The 13,755-nt window shown below is 52.6% G+C and overlaps 2 protein-coding genes across 2 annotated transcripts; both read right to left on the bottom strand.

The window, feature by feature from the left end:
• Positions 1-929: 929 nt before the first annotated feature.
• Positions 930-4,790, bottom strand: V2A60_005542 (uncharacterized protein; the record flags this gene model as incomplete). Its single annotated transcript, XM_083256852.1, has 1 exon — positions 930-4,790. One exon carries the CDS (start codon positions 4,788-4,790, stop codon positions 930-932), a length of 3,861 nt encoding a protein of 1,286 aa, XP_083112978.1.
• Positions 4,791-6,751: 1,961 nt separating this feature from the next.
• On the bottom strand, positions 6,752-8,341 carry V2A60_005541 (amino acid permease/ SLC12A domain-containing protein; the record flags this gene model as incomplete). Its single annotated transcript, XM_083256851.1, has 1 exon — positions 6,752-8,341. One exon carries the CDS (start codon positions 8,339-8,341, stop codon positions 6,752-6,754), a length of 1,590 nt encoding a protein of 529 aa, XP_083112977.1.
• Positions 8,342-13,755: the final 5,414 nt, after the last annotated feature.

Below are 13,755 nucleotides of genomic sequence, written 5' to 3'. Positions count from 1 at the left end.
AGCATGTCACTCTTGCCGGATAAACTTCAATTCGGTGCCTTGCTTGCTTTCGATTCGTTTATTAAACAACTGCAGAAAAGCCATGTTTGCCATGCGAGTACATCTATCCGTCATGACGGCAGCTCAGTATTCTCATCTGCAAGGCCACGGAGTGACACTTATTCGCCGCCCCCGAATTCTGTATTACCAAGGTGGTCTTCACTTTTGGGTCGACAAACAGGGGTGTGGTCCATGATCGGGCAACTGGCATGGCGTCGAGCAATTTATTGGGCGGGCAGCGGGCAAGCCAGCGGTGGATAGTACGGTGTACGGCAACCTTAATAAGATACCGGTACGGAGTACGGATTACTTACCAGTACCTGGCGAGCTTTCGGCGGAAATCCGGTCTGCCTGCGCCAATGTTGTTATAATAAGAAAGAGCAGTTTCATTACCGACCCTTCCGAACAGCCATATCAGGGGGACTCACCAGGAGTACCTGGCCGACGCATTGGTCGGGGAGGTCTTTTTAGCTCCTCCTAGATTGAAAATGCTGTCCGCTGCCCATCAATAACACCGTACAGATGGTTTCAATTGCACGAGTTTGACCTCGAGAGGTCTGGCTGAGACAAGACGCTAGGCATCCCTTGTCGGCGGTCTTGACCCCTCTGCCCTCCACAGAAACGTGTAATTTCAGGGTCCACCACCAAGGCACCGCAATGGTTGTAATCAGACTCGATCAGGGGGCTACAAAGTGCATTGTTATGCTATTATCCATTATTGGAGGCTTTAATGTTAGAAAGCGGTGAGATGTGACCATATCAGTTCGCCTTGTGCTCTGTACTCTGTAGTAGAGGACCAAATTTATTAACTCTAGATCAACATTACAAGTGCCTTAACATAATCATCCATCAGACGGTTTTCCCGCATACGCAGACAGCCTCTTTTATTATTAAATTGGCTCATCACGAGGTTCAATCAAAACCTCATTGACTGCCACGTGAGGAGGCTGGCAGACGGCGTACACGATCGACGACGCAACATCGGTGGGGTCGAGAACCTTGGCGCCAGTCGGTTCACCAAATTTCTTGATGGCTTCCTTATCCGTGGACATGCCAAGAAGATCTGTCTCGGTGTTACCTGGCTGGATAGATGTCACACGCAAGCCCGTTCCGGCCGTCTCAAGTCGGAGACTCTGCAAAGTCGCCTCCACAAAGAACTTGCTAGCAGAGTAGACGCCCAAGCCAGGGAAAACCTTTCGCCCAGCGTCCGAGGAAATGGCAACAATGTGACCCCCGCCGCGTTGCAGCATTCCTGGAACCGTGTTTGACAAGCAGTGCAAGAGACCCTTGCAGTTGACGTCGACAGTGCGCTCCCATTCATCGGTCTGCACGTTGGCCATCATGGTGAAGTACATGACGCCAGCGCAGCTCACAAGAATATCAATAGAGCCAAGCTTCTCTTGCACAGTCTTCGTCAAAGATTCAACGTCTTCCTTCTTTGTGACATCTGTCTTGTGCGTGAGGACTTTTCCACCGTGCACAAGAACCTTCTTCTTGATCGTCTCAAGCGCATCGAGGCGACGCGCGGCAATGGCAACATGGGCACCCTCCTTGGCGAGGCCAGCTGCTACCGCTGCGCCGATGCCGGAAGAAGCGCCTGTAACAACTGCCACCTTGCCAGCAAGGCGACCCTTCGTCTTCAGGCTGACGCCATTCACGCCATTGGCGCCGTTGGCTTTCTGACGAGGGGGTCGAGGTAGCCAGCCACGAGCGTAGAAGTGCTTGGCATACGTGTTCCAAAGTGCGGCATCAATGTTTGGGCGCTTCATGCCATACAAGTCCAGAGCCTTTTGTGTCTGATCATCTTTGAGAACCATAACGCACTGGAGTGCTTCAACGGTTGGCATACCACCACGGAGAATATCGACAGTAAAAGGCTCGTCTCCCCTGTTGGAACCACGCTTTTCTTGCCACAGAGTCACCCATTCATTCCATGGGAGCTTCTTGGTGTCGTACCCCAGCTCATGCAGGCACTCGAAAATCTTTGCCGCAGTAGGGGGCTTGGAATCGCCAACGTGATACACGCATTGATTGGGATCATCATGGTTTGCAAGAGTGGTAATCGCATCACTGACGAAGTCGACTGGTGTCATTTCTGCAAACCAACCATCAACGTCAGGAACATGTCCTAGATGCAACGACTCCACGATGAGAGCGTTGAGCAAGTCGTAGGTATTCGTGGCACCGGTAACAGAGTGTCCACTGATGGTGCCAGGACGGTACACCTTCACGGGTACGCCACGGCGCCCCGCCTCGTACACAAGCTTTTCCGCAACCCATTTGGTTTGGCCGTATCCATCCAACAGATCTGTAGGAACAGCATCAATGTTGATCATTGTGTCCTCGGACCATCCTTCGACGGAGGGCGGGAGCACACCATTGGTGGAAATGTGATGAAGAGTAGCGCCGTGACGGGAAGCAAGGCGCAGAATCTCTCTTGTACCCCCTACGTTGGCATTGCGGAGTGCAGCGTATGGGTAAACGAGGTTGACGGTCGCAGCCGCATGAACAATGACTTGTGCGCGAGATGCGAGGTCGTCAAACATCTCAGGCGATAAACCAAGGCGTTTTCGTGCCAGGTTGCCAGGGAAGATGTCAATGCGATCCAACATGGAGTCTTCCCATATACCGAGATCGATCAAATTCTTGCGGACACGGGCGATACCCGCCGGTCTACAATCGTCTTTAGGCTCGGTGAAACGTACAAGACAGATGATATTAGCCGTGGTGTTCTCAAGCAGCGACTTGAGCAAAAATGCACCAAGATAGCCGGTGGAACCAGTCAAGAGTACAGTCTCTGCATCACGCAGTCGACACATCTTGGAGCCTGCAGGGGCTTGAATGTCGTCTGGCAGGACACAATCTGCAGCAAGAACAGCTGGTAAATCGGCCTGCACAGCCGCAGTGTGACCATCGCGGGCGGCCTTGACAGCTGCGAGATGGCCCTCCAGCGTCGGGGTGCCAGCAAGCGGGGCCAGAGGCACGGGGAAGCCAAAGGCCTTGGACAAGCGGTTCGCCAGGTCAGCAAGAATAAGAGAATGCCCACCAAGATCGAAAAAATCGAGCTTGGGATCAATCGCAGTTGCTGGCATGCCGAGGGCAGCTGCCCAAATCTGCACAATTGTTTCCATTTTGACTCGAATATTAGTTTCTGGCTTCTTCTGGCGCGGCGGAGTCTTTGGCGAGGGGGGTGGTGGCAGCGCTTTCAGGTCAGTTTTGCCTGAGACCCCGTGGGTCGGTAATTCGCCCAGCTCGACCCAGAGAGGCGGGATCATGTAATGCGCCAAATGGTCCGTGAGCGCACGTCGTGCCACGGGGCTGTATCCTGAATCGTCGATGACGACAATGGTACGTCCGGAAATGTCCTTGGTCTCCGGCACGAAGTAGGCTACAAGCTGGCGCTGCAGACCCTCTCCGGTCGCAACGACAGCACAATCACGAACTGCCAAGTGCTTGACAATGCTCGTTTCAACGGCAGCCGGCTGAACAGTATAACCTCGCGTTTTGATCATACCACCGACGCGACCAGTGATTTCCAACAGGCCGGATGGCAAAATTCGGGCGATGTCGCCTGTGCGGTACATTCGCGCATTGGGATTGTGTTCGAAAGGATCTTGCTGGAAAGCCTTTTGAGTCGTCTCCGGTAGGTTGAGATATCCGCGGGCGAGCATCTCTCCGCCCACGTAAAGCTCGCCGTTGACACCTGGAGCGACTCGGTTGCCGGCCTCATCGAGAATGTAAGTGTGCTCGGGATCAGTGGGAGGGCCGACAGGGCAAACACGCGCCTCGTAGTCGATGAAAGTTTTGATATCGCCGACGGCAGCTTCATGGGTTTCGCTCGCACTGTAGACATTGAGAAGTCGAATTTCCGGAATCGCCGCGAATGCACGCCTGCAGAGGTCGGTTGTGACGACCTCACCGTTGAGCCAGAGAGACTTGAGGTGGGGCACCTTCTCACCCAGATTAGGGTGACGGGAGAGGACTGTGGCGAGTAAGGTGGGGGTCATGAGGGTATCAGTAATTTTGCGGGAAGAAAGAAGCTCGACAAGAGCAATTGGGTCGTAGCTAGCGCCGTCCGGGATTGCGACTGTAGTGGCACCTCGGAGCAGTGGGCGCAGCATCTCCCAGACGAAGAAGACGTTGCAGGCGACTCGATCACCAGGCTGCAAGTCAGAGACTCCGAATCTCGCGTTGTAGGATGTGATGGCGGCTCTGTGTGGGTTGGCAATACCTTTGGGTTTGCCCGTAGTTCCGGAAGAATACGACACAAAGGCTAGGCGATCAAGGTCGTCATCATCTGGAAGGGGGCGCTTTGTGTCGACAATTGGAATGTCAGGGTGGCCATTGGTTGCTCCGTCAGGTTGGTCGATAATTATGACAGGGATATCGGACTTGATCTGGCCAGCATGTGCCTTTTGTGTAATAATGACGGTTGGCTGGGCATCCTCAATGACATCGCGAAGCAGAGCAGAGGGGTATGCAAGCTCCAAAACCAAAAACGCACCGCCTGCTCGGAGTGCGGCAAGTGAGGCAATGACATTGTCGGCGCAGCGTCCCATTAGAACGCCGACCAGGCTGTCACGGCCAATGCCGTAGTTGCGGAGGCGGTCTGCGAGCGCCCATGTCTCGCTGTCGAGTTGGGCGTACGTAAGGGTGCGGTTCTCGTCCTCGAGAGCAATGGCCTCGGGCGTAGACTGCGCCTGGAGCTCGAATAGAGCCGCCAGATCCTTATTCGTGTCGATGTAGGGCATGGTTGCGGAAGGGTGTATGTCAGGAGAGGGCGGTGATGAGCGGGTGCGTTTTGTGGAGGATTCAGTCCTCTTTAAGTCGCCGCGTCCCCCAGCAATGGCACCACGGGCGAGTCAGGCGACGAGCCGACAAGATCGGATGGTCGTTCAGGCTAAATTCAAGGCCGGTATATAGACTCAGAATCTGCAGAAGAAACAAGGAGCGTTGAGTTAGTTTTGAGGTGTCGGTGTAGCAACACGGCTTAGTGTGCAGTTTCTGGCAAGTCGTCACGCGACCGTGCAAGGGAGAGCGGTTGACCTTTGCAGGGGCGAGAGAACGAGGAGCACCGGCAGTAGACGGATTGACATACCAGACGCGAAGGTCAGAGACTCGATACGGACACAAACGATGGTTTTGGGAGTTGCTTGCGAATTTGTGAGATTTTTGAAAAGCCACGAATGATGCAGACTTGCCAGTGAAAGAACAACCTGGACTGAGCTTTGGGTTCGTCGGTGGAGGGGTCTGTGGAGTGTTAGCTGAAAATCACATGCAATCGCAGGCCCTTGATTTGTTCAACAAAAAAATGATGGCCAATATCTTGGGCCTGGTGTTTCTTGGGTCGCAAGGTCGGTGACAAGGATTGGCACCACATATCACAACGGCTGTCTCAGCATCAAGCCCCGCGTCGAGCTGAGTGCGCCCAAAGTTGCCACATTCTCTCTGCGCATAGTTCCCGTCTCGGAACGTCGCCCATCCATTGGAACAGAGGGCACGAAGACGCTTTCTTGACACCTAACCCAGTCGATCCAGCTGCGACAGGCCGGCCGTCCTCCTTATCAGTACATGCGGCGTGAGCTCCTTGGGGTCCCTTTCCTTTACGATAGTCTGACCTCCGATATGAAGCTGTCGGTTGGTGGGCGCGCCCGACACTAGCTACTGAGTAGTTAATCAATGGCAAACTTCGTGCCACGGCATTCAACGTTCGAACCGGGCAGCGCACGCGACAGTCTACCAGAACGAGCCAGTCAGCAAAGCTTTCAAATTATTCATCTCATGTCCCCTAATGAAAAAAGCCACTCGACTGGGGAGCCTTGCATTCATCTGTATTTCTTCACACTGTCTGAGTCTCTGTACTCAGTCGGTGCGCCATGCTGCCTTGGGTCTAGTGTTTGTGCTCTCCAGGAAATAATCTCTTTCGAACCACAATTTGACCCCAACAAAATCCGTATTGCGAGCGGTCGCTGCTGGTCTGTGGTTTGCATGTGAAATATGAAACTGCGGCATGCTTAATTGAAAAGCGTTCGAGCCCCAACTCGCCGTTTGTAGCCGCCGCGTTTGTGCCAACTGCGCAAGTAGGGCTTCGGGTAAAAGAACTCCATAGGTCTGCATGGTGGGCTTTGTCATGTGGCAAGGCATGCCAGTCGGAAATAGGAATATTTATGAAGATTTTCACAAGGCCATCGTCAGTTTCTGCCAACTTCTGATACTACAAACTACCAAGGCTCGCCTTGAAACCTCCGCAGTTTCTGTGATGCCTGGGCCACCTGTAAAATGATGTATGGTTGGTGTCCACCGCCACATCAGCCTTGCCCTTGTGGCTGAGCAGATACCACTGCTCGAAATTGCTGTTAGGCAATAAACCACGCATATCAAATACATTTTCGACAACACATATGCATCACTTCGTTGGAACGCTGCCAAGTGAAATTATTACCAGGTATCATTGCTATCAACCAGCTAACGCCTGCCTTTGGCCGTGCTTCGGACATTCATTCCAACAGTTCTTTGCACGCTTTCACGACCCGTCAAAAGCCTTCAATACCGTCAGAATCCATTGTTGAACCGAATACCGAGACCGCAAATGAAATATAAAGCAAATTCTAATGGTAATAATACTTGCGAGAAACCGATAAAATATACAAATTTGTGTCAATCCAAAGGTGCGGTGAAGCGGTCCCCTTCGTCTCGCCAGGCGACCACCTTCTTACTCGGATCGACCCTTGATCAAATCAACCTCAGTCAGTGGCACCACCTTCGTGCGATATACCAGCTTGTGGACGATATAAAACACAATAAAGATGAGCACGCTAACATATGCGGCAAAGAAGTCGCTTGTGTTCCAGTTCATAAATACCGTGAAACCACTAGTTAAGATGATCAAAACATTGAAGAAAAGACCAAACCACGACAGGTATGGCTGGAACGGTGCAACATATGGCAGCGAGTTGCGGTCAATGTTCTGCGCCCGGAGCGCCTTCATGAATCGGATGTGGCAGTAGTTGATCAGCGACCAGGTAATGAAGCCTGCAACGGAGGTGATGTTGAGCAGCCAGTTGAAAACGGTGGCACCATTTTGGCTCAGGTTGAGAAAGCCCAGGAAGCCGAACAGACAGCAGAACCCAACCGAATAGTAAGGAGTACCCCATCGATTCGTGCGCTTGAAGATCTTGGGCGCATGGCCATCTTCCGCAAGGCCGATGAGGATACGGCTGCTCGAGTACAGGTCCGAATTGGCAGCAGACAGGACAGCGGTCAGCAGGACAGCATTTATGATGTCAGGCAAAATCCGCACACCAGCACGAACTGCCACCAGAACCAGTGGCGACGCACTAGCGTCCTTCTTGTCGCTTGACAGCCTCTCATCAGTGTATGGGACGTTGATGCCAACGAAGAACACAGTGGCAATGAAGAGGCCGAAGATACCCCAATATGTCCATCGAATCGCGTGAGGAATCGTCTTGCGTGGGTTCGCCGTCTCGCCCGCACCGACAGCAACCAGTTCTGTACCCTGGAAACTGAAACCTGCGGTGATGAGCGTGGCCCAAAAAGCCACAAACCGGCCGGTGCTGCCAGTGACGATATACTCAGCAAACGCGCCGGGGTCACGCCAGAACTTGAAGCCGATGTAGCCTTCTTCTCCTACTCCAGCATTGACGCAAATCGAAAAGATGACAAAGCCGACCACGGTCACAACCTTGATACTGGACAACCACATTTCAATCTCTCCGAACCAACGAATAGGCATGAAATTGGCGCCAGTGAATATAAACCAGAAGACAGCGATCCAAATGCCGATGCTGAGAGATTTGTCCCAGTACTGAATGATCAGGCCAGCGGCAGTCAACTCTAATCCAAATGTGATGACCCAGCTGAACCAGTAAATCCAGCCCATGGAGAAGCCGAGAGTGGGATCGACGAAGCGGCCGGCGTATACGGTGAAGCTACCAGCAACAGGGAGATATGCGGCGATTTCGCCAAGAGCGACCATGACAGAATAGACAATGGCACCGACAAAAAGGAAGGCAATGAGCAGGGAGCCGGGACCAGCATTGGCCAGGGTAGAGCCGATACCAAGGAAAAGACCAGTTCCCAGGGCAGCACCGATAGCGATGAACTGGAGATGGCGCGCATTAAGGTCCCTGCTCAGGCCTTCGCCCGTCGAGCCGGTCTCGATATCGGTGCTGCCGCCAGCAAACACCGACTTCTCATTCCCTTCGGGGTGCTTCTTTTCGTTGCTACCCCGTGGGGATGGCTCCGAAGAGGAGGCAGCATTGCCTGAGAGACCAAGAGCCATGACAAATGACCTATCTGATGCAATGCGCTCGCCGTATAAATATTCGAATTTTAGGACCTCGCGGACTCTCGTTCAGTCACGCGAAGCGGAGGAGTCGGATTCCACGGTGGGGAACTCGAGAAAAAAATTGGTATGAGGTCAGTTTTGTACCCTGTGTTTGAGTGGTTGAACGTTGGCGGCAGTAGCGACGAAGCGGGCTCCAAAGCCGGCAACCAATACCGAATATCAAGGAATTGCAAAAAAGGAATGGGAAGCGAAGATGGAAAAGAAATGCGTGAGAGTGGAGGGCGCCCAGGTTTCTATCTATTCAGACTTCGCACTAGGGCCAGGACATCCCCGTGGTCGCAGCAGTACACACACTACACACCACACCACCAGTGCAGGTATTGCTCCGCGATGGTCCGAGTGGAGAGGCCTAGAGGTAAAGCGGATACTGTCGTGATAGGTGCAGGGGCTTTTGCAGCGGGAGGATGTTGGGAATTCCTGCAGGCGGAAGAATGAGTCTTATAATGGCCTCCACTCTGCGATAAGAAGAGCACGAAGCCGCCGCAGTCGCAAGAGAGTTTGTGGGCGCAGTCACCGTGGCTTTCTCGGACAAAAACTATGTTGTTCTCTGGGGGCTAATTGCTGCGCACTCAATGACAGTAACGTTTGCAGCCGCCGGGGCTAGACACGCTTTTCTGAAATTTATTTTTCGCCGTCTCGGACCAGCCGCGGCGCCGTCGCAAGGCAGCCCATTGTTCGGGCGGCGGCGACTCTCTGGCCGGACGCAGCCAGCCCCAAAAGTGAGACAACCCCCGACGTGGACTCGCCCGCACAGGCGCGCCACACCCGAGGCTAGGCAGGCCACGGCCGCATTCGTACCACTATCGAGAGAGCATTTCAACGCGACCAGGGAGAGCCGTGCCAGGTCCCAGGCTGTTCTAGAAAGACTATACAATGACGCCAAGGAAACAGGCAAATGCGTGGCATGAATGGGGGAGCTCGCGACGCGGTAAATGCAGGCTAACCCGCAAAACTAGTGGATATTGGGTATCACTGCGCGGAGATGAAAACCTTGCCTTGGCTTCCATTCATTCGTCATTCCTCCACCATCTGACCGAAGTCGCCTGCCAATTCCGCCAGGTGGTGGTGGCAGAGTCATGACACTCAGCCTGCTCCCTGCAGGCGTTACTGATGCTACCTGCCCTGCAGGGAGCGGGGAAGACGGCGTTGTTCAGCAGAAGTTCCAGCACCTTTCCTTTTACAGATGCAATTGAGACACGGCCGAGGCCTCTGCTTCGCATTTGGCCTACATGACGGAATCTTCAAGTCAAGAACGCTCACCACCTCACGACCCGTACCCTCGCACGAAAGTCTGCCGCTATTCGGAACCGCTGTGGTGGAAGACTTTTCGCCTCCTGGTGACTCGGGCTCGCCGTCTTTTATCCACGTAGTAACGTGTCTATCTATCTGCGAATCCCGTGTGGCGGGCCGGCTAGTCAAGCCAAGCCATTCGCGCCACCAGGAGCCGGCTTGGGAGCACAAAACATGGCTTGCATCACGACCAATCGGCGCAGTAGCGTCTGTCCAAGAAGGGAAAAAAAAATTCTTCGTGTGCCAGATCGGCAAATGTCTGTGGCAATGAAGGGAAAAAAGAAGAATCTTTGAGGTAGGACAACAGCATGTCGTGCTACACCATGGCAACGTGGCGCATGTCAAATGGTAACCGAATGAGTAAATGGCTAATAATGGCTGTTACCACAACTACTGATAAACCATACCGCAACCCACATAATACCAGTAGCACACTGCAATACGCGTGCTATGGGGAGACCCAGCGGCCCGCACAATGTCATATCCTTTAAGCCTATTTCCATCTCGGCGATACGCTTGACTGTCGGCAACTCGGGATAACGACTCGTGCGCATCTTCAGCGTGGCTACTTAGCAGACATATGTAAGAACTTGTTGGCCGTTAATAAATGTTTATATCGATTTACAACAGTAATCTCACGCGCCAGTCGTCGGTTCCAATGAGCAAAGTGCCTCTCGGCCAGAGGCAGCAGAATCCCAACAAAGCAGGCCAGCAAGGTGCAAGGCTTGTCTCATCCCTGCAAAGGATTCATGGCTAGTCAACCTCTACGGAGCCACGTTTCAGTATTCAACAGTTGGAGTACTTATGGCCCTGTGTTTTCCATCTCCACTGGGCAAGAATTCAGAGTTGGACCGTGACACTGTTGGTGGAGCTTTTTTCTTATTACCCCATGAGCTACTTAGGTTGCGGCACGGGAAGGGGACGTTGACAAGGCTCTGGTCGCGTCGCCCGCAAGTCATGACGGAGCCGTGATGAAGAATGATGCATCACGGGAGCTGCCTTGGCCCGATGTAAAGCGCCTCTAGCGGCTTACGCATCGCTGCAAGATGTTCGAAAGGGCGCATAGCGGCCCTCTGGGGCCTCGAGGGCGATGAGGACAAGCAGATGGCGTGGACGCGGACCGCGATGTAAGCGGCTGATTCGCGGGCGGGACATGCATTACGTGGAGAAGGTCGTGTAGGCTTCCCGTGTCGCGTTGAATTAGAGTTTGGCAACCGACGGCCGAACTATTGAGTAATGCAGCGGACTGAGAAAAAAAAAGAAAAGAAAAGAAAAGAAAAGAAAAGAAATATCGCAAAACCTGGGGCCCCTCTCAAGGTCCCCCCATGGGGAAGAAGCTGCTTCTTGTGAGGGGCAAGCAGATCCTGGCCGCGCGCACCGATCCTCACACCTTGGGCCGGCTGTCAATGCAACCCGGGAGCCACTAAAGACCATCTTCATCTCCTCTTTTCCACGCCCTACATTTTCAGGAGACTTTCATCTGACGTTCCCCTAAAAGCAGGTCGTGCCCAGATTCGACCCCTAAGAGCAGCTCTTGGCGACCACCACCATGGATGATTGGAAACTGGAATGGACGGATGTTGGTTCAGCCTGTTTCGACAACACAACGAGGCCCGATGTCGGGTTTGCTCGGGCACCTCCGACGGAGTAGCTGAGGCTTCCCGGCGTAGTGGGTTAATTGTCAGGTACTCGGGCCATTGCCGTTTTTTTTTTTTTTTTTTTCCAATCAGAATCACTTTTAGGACTCGTCATTTTCGTCACTCGCACACGGAGTCCGAAAAAAAACCCTCTCCAGCGCCTAACTTCGCTCTACACCGAAAAAACAAAATAAGACATATTGGGTGTTGTGCTTCATGAACCATGGACGTACTCAGTAGTTCACTACAACAGGTTGTGTGGCTTGGAGACTACAAGGACGGATGAGAATATATGCAAATCGACCAGCGTTTTCAATTCCACGCAGTGCGAGATGAAATACTAGAACGACCTGATGCTTGACACTCCCAGTGGCCGAGACGACGTGCTTACCCTAGACCACGTATTTGGGTATGGTGTATCACATGGATGCGCAGAAGAACATGGTCGAAGCGCCAAGGGACAAGAGCTGTCCCAATCGTATCCATTTCATCATCGCCGTGTGAATGAAACCATTCGATACATGCCGTTTTTTTTTTTTCTTTTTTTTTCATTTTCATTTGGGAAGTCACTGTGCTCCTGGATCTGGTGACGCCCGCGTTGGTATACTAACTGTCAGTGCGATTACACCCGCTCAGATAGACCAACATTGTTCCACTGATGTGAAGATAATTTCGCTTTACTGGGATATATGCTCGTGATCCCAAGAGCCCATGTTGAATACATCTGGATTGTTCCACACCAACAGAACGATACCGTTAGAAGCTGATGCCGGAAAGGTCGACTGGGTTCATCAAAGGCGCTGGGTTTGCCCTCCCACACCTCGCATACCTGCTGTCTTTTTTGAAAGACTACAACAAATTGAACTGTAAATTCAATAATGAAATATAAATCCTATGCATCGCATATGGGCATCCAATTTTTTTTCTCATGCTATACATCACTTGGCCTCCCTCAATTTGCCGTAGCAATGAAGTTGATGAAAACCTAGCTTGAGACGATCTGGTGAACCGCTTGGATAGATGCGCGTCTGCAGCTTTGAACGTGGCTTAGAGAAGGCCCTATCAGTGATCAAGGCGCAGAGCAGATTTATTGCCTAATTTTTTACATGAGCAATATGCGTCCAGAACCATGCCGCACACTGCACGCGCTCGCGAACAAGACCTGGAGGAGGCCCGCGCAGATAGGTGTGGTGACAACCGAAGCTACTTGGATTGTGGTTCTCGAGAATTTCATCCGTCCGACTGCGTATATTTGGGATTTTCAAAGGTCTAGGTATCTGCAGCACTCAGTGGCAACTCACTCAAGCATTGGTATAGTGGCTTGGCCTGTGCCGAGACTATACAAGAGATTCGAGCGGGTTGCACGTTAGTTGACGAGAATAAGAAGAAAGTAGAGATATCTGTTCACCGTCGGGTGAAAGAGACAGAGCGGCTGAGAGTCCGGGGTGTCTGTGCAATCGAGGATACCAATTAGCCGATGGAACCTGAAAAGTAAATGGTGAAGCCACAGCCTGCAACGCCTAGAAATCGAAAATCTTCGAGTTTCACACTATTGCGGGAACGTTGCGCACATATCCAAAACCAAAAACAGCTCCCCTGTCGTGCTCCTCATGCTCATGGCTGATCTTGCCGCGGCCGCCGAGTTGGAACCTACAGTGGAAGAGAGAACATTGGATGCGCCCAACTGTCGAGGCCGGCGCAGAAATCACCGAGCAAGCTACTGGACGACGCAATGTCGAACATGACTGGCATGTTGGCCAGCCACGAAAAAATGGCCGGGGCAGCTCCCGTCCATTCAATACGCCCCGCAACTAGGGAATCGATGTTGGGCGGCAGAGACTTGTAGTCCCGCATGTGAGGATATCGATGATACTGTTTTTTCTCTAGGTAGCTAATCTCAAATGACGTCTTTTGACAGACTTGTATCAGATTTTCTTTGCATTTTGTCTTCTTTCTTTCTTTCTTCCTGTTTTCTTTTGGGTAAAAACATCTCTCTTGCTTCTGGTTTAGGCTGTGTTAGTAATGGCCCGCCCGGAGTGAGTGCAGGTGCTGGCGTGGTCTGGATTAGAGCCAAAGAGCAATGGCATGAATACTTTGGAATATCGTTCCTTGCTGTGTCGTCTGTAACTCGAAATCTCGGCAATAGTGCAAGGTGCATGCACCCAGGGGATCGTGGGTCGATCGTCGGGTGGTGGCAGCCGAGAGATGCGGCAGCCGCCCCGCTGCGCGCTGCGGTGGCCCGTCGTGCGGGTTTATGATGGGCGACTGATATAATATCGGGCAGAGATGGTTGGGTGTGCGATTCTTGAAACTAGTTTGTCTGATGTGTTCTAGATTCACCGTCTGCCCTCATGCTGACGACTCTAGGCTGTCAGCCGGGCGGGTGCCTACCAGGTTGCCACTCGTCAGCCGGAGAAGAGT

This window comes from Cordyceps javanica, chromosome 3 (genome assembly GCF_051103115.1).
Source record: "Cordyceps javanica chromosome 3, complete sequence".
Classification (NCBI taxonomy): domain Eukaryota; kingdom Fungi; phylum Ascomycota; class Sordariomycetes; order Hypocreales; family Cordycipitaceae; genus Cordyceps; species Cordyceps javanica.
This window is presented reverse-complemented; position numbering and strand designations above follow the sequence as displayed.